This window comes from Balearica regulorum, chromosome 28 (assembly GCF_011004875.1).
Source record: "Balearica regulorum gibbericeps isolate bBalReg1 chromosome 28, bBalReg1.pri, whole genome shotgun sequence".
Lineage (NCBI taxonomy): Eukaryota > Metazoa > Chordata > Aves > Gruiformes > Gruidae > Balearica > Balearica regulorum.
In genome coordinates, this window is record NC_046211.1 from 1,817,720 (window position 1) to 1,820,525 (window position 2,806).

The 2,806-nt window shown below is 44.4% G+C and overlaps 1 protein-coding gene across 1 annotated transcript; it reads left to right on the forward strand.

Moving 5' to 3' along the window:
- The first annotated feature begins 2,086 nt into the window (after positions 1 to 2,086).
- On the forward strand, positions 2,087 to 2,806 carry LOC142598428 (uncharacterized). Its single transcript, XM_075736978.1, has one exon. It carries the CDS (start codon positions 2,087 to 2,089, stop codon positions 2,804 to 2,806), a length of 720 nt encoding a protein of 239 aa, XP_075593093.1.

A 2,806-nucleotide genomic window follows, 5' to 3' on the forward strand; every position in this document is an offset into this window, starting at 1 on the left:
CAAACATATTAATACTTAGTAAAATAAAGAACTTGGAATCATGAATGAAAATCAAATCATTGTGAGCATTGAAGTTGCAAATCACAGTTTTGTTAGGGAATCAAAAGGAGTCACATTGGCTGGCATATTTTTAAATGATGCTGTTTCATAACAAGGGAGCTTCTAAATCCTGCCCTTCTTCATTTAATATGATAATAACAGAAATTGCAAGCACTAAGTATTAATGAGTATTTGTGAAGCAGCTTAAAGTCATTATCTTCCAGGTGCCTCTCATTATTACCAGCAAATCCTGATGACACTTCAAAGGCACAGCTATCTTACAATTTAGAGGTAATTTATGGGCTATCTTTTGCAATATTGTAAAATTAGAAAACAAGCAATTTGCAAATAACTGTATGATGCCACAGACTCATCCCATTAAAATATATCCTTTTTAAATACTATTTTATGAATTTCCTACTTCTTCTTAAGTGGTCAGTACTTCAGGGGTGTGAGGAAAGAAAATTAGGATTGTTTTTAAATGTATATCTAACTGAACTTCTAGAAGTAGAGATTTCAAATGAAATTTTGAAATGTTTGGTATTAGCTTCAGAGACCCTGCCAGCGGTTCTGGCTATATCAATAACACCTTTTCTGCCTCTTTGGAAGTGTCACTTAGCCAGCCATTCCTCCGCTAACCTAGTGTCATCTGAATTGTCTCAGAAGACTTGAAAGAAGGATGTTGGGAGAGGTTTCAATGGACCGATGATAGTTCCACTTGGGTTGTAGTTAATATTTCTAGTGATGATGGGACTGTATCATTCCCCTATGTCATTTGACATGTGCAGTAAATCAGACACAGATCTCTCAGCCTGGGTTAATTGTGGGTAAACTGAAAAGCTCAGAGCACAAGCTAAAAACTTTGCCAGGGCTTACTGCTTTCATGCTGTTATTAGCAATAGTGATATCCCACCGGGAGTGAGCCTGCATCATGTCAGCTCTTTGCTCTGCTCTATAACAAGATTTATAGATCCCTAGCCAACTGCAAGGAGAACTTGGGTCCTCTCAGAGCCAAAGTTCTAGCTCCTGTTGGATGATCTTCACCTGGTTTGTGCACGTGGCACCAAAAAGGGCTCCACACCATGTAAGTACTACCTTGAACATTAAAATGGGACTCATGTGACGCATGACTCTTGTTCCGGCTTTCAGTCAATGACTGTATGGCAACTCTTCAGCTTCAAGTTCCTCAAATCCCCTAAAATGACAATCACAGATAACTGATTGTCATCAGTAGTTGTATCACACCCACACTAACATTTGGGAGGGACAGTGCTGAGGTGGCAAAATAAAAGCTCCCACTATCACGTTTGTTTTGTACCAAATTAGGACCAGAGGCACAAAGGGTGGCTTAAAGAAGCATATAAAAGCTCATATCACCCACAGTCCTTCTATCCACTTCTCTTGTCTCAGTCTCCGCAGTGAACAAGGTAAGTGTGATTTCACTCTTTTTTCTACTATTATTAGCATTTACTTTAACAAAGCTTTTGTCACAGAGATGACTCCTGCCTGTGTTTTTACAGACTTATATCCTTTGTTTCCTTCTGAAAATGTGTCTTTGTCCAGATGCAGCATCAGGAGTCAGTGCAGTATGATAGGAAGTAGATCTCCAAGCTATAGAAATACTCAGGGTGACTTACATCTCTGGAAGTCTGAATTAATGCATATAGTCAATGAGCCTTTTCTCCTATTCCTGTTGGCTTCTTTTTCACTGGTTCTTACACTTTGGGAGTGCATTCTTGCCAGTCCAAGTTGCTACAGACAAATCTGTCTGTCTAATTTATCCAGTACTGAATTTCTGTTTCACATCAAATTATTTACAATGGTGATCATGATGAGATGAAAGAAATGATACAGGATGAGTTGATAAAAGAATTAATTTTATTTGTTAACATGTATAAATTTAACTGTTTCCCTGTTAAATTCTGATATTTGAGACACAGTCATTGCTTAATAATCTTGGTTCATCTCCTTGCAGCCTGGTATTTCTTCACTTACCTGAAACCTCCTTACTGCTGTGCATTGCAGATCCACAGCCATCACAAGAAGGATGTCTTGCTACAGCGAGTCCTACAGACCCTGTGGGGTGACCTGCCCTCAGCCAATTGCCGAGACCTACAATGAGCCGTGTGTGCAGCAATGCCCCGACTCCAGAGCAGTGATCCTCCCACCACCAGCTGTGGTGACAGTCCCAGGACCCATACTCAGCTCTTTTCCTCAGGAGAGTGTTGTGGGATCGTCAGGCCCAGCTTGGTTGGGGAGTTCCTTCAGTTCCCGAAGCTCCCAGGGCTATGGGGGCTCCTTGGGCAGCTATGGGAGCTCCCTGGGCTTAGGGGTGTCCTCTGGCTATGGGAGCTCCTTTGGTTTGGGGGGCTATGGGGGCTCCCGGGGCTATGGGGGCTCCCAGGGCTATGGGAGCTCCTTTGGTTTGGGGGGCTATGGGGGCTCCCAGGGCTATGGGAGCTCCTTTGGTTTGGGGGGCTATGGGGGCTCCCTGGGCTACGGGGGCTCCCGGGGCTACGGCAGCTCCTTTGGCTTGGGAGGCTACGGAGGCTGTAGGAGCTCACTTGGGTATGGCCGTTCTCTAGGTTATGGAGACGACATGGGCTACGGGGGCTCCCTGGGCTATGGGGGCCAGTATGGGTCCAGCGGCTTTGGCAATTGCGGGAGGTCCTACAGCTCTGGCTTCTCCTCCTGTGGCACGGGATATTACCTCCCTGGTGCCCAGAGGTGGGGCAGGTCCCACCATGGAAGCTGTGGGTCTTTCTAA

Coding starts and splice junctions, on each gene's coding strand:
- LOC142598428 (XM_075736978.1), top strand. CDS start 2,087: ATGTCTTGCTACAGCGAGTCCTACAGACCCTGTGGGGTGACCTGCCCT.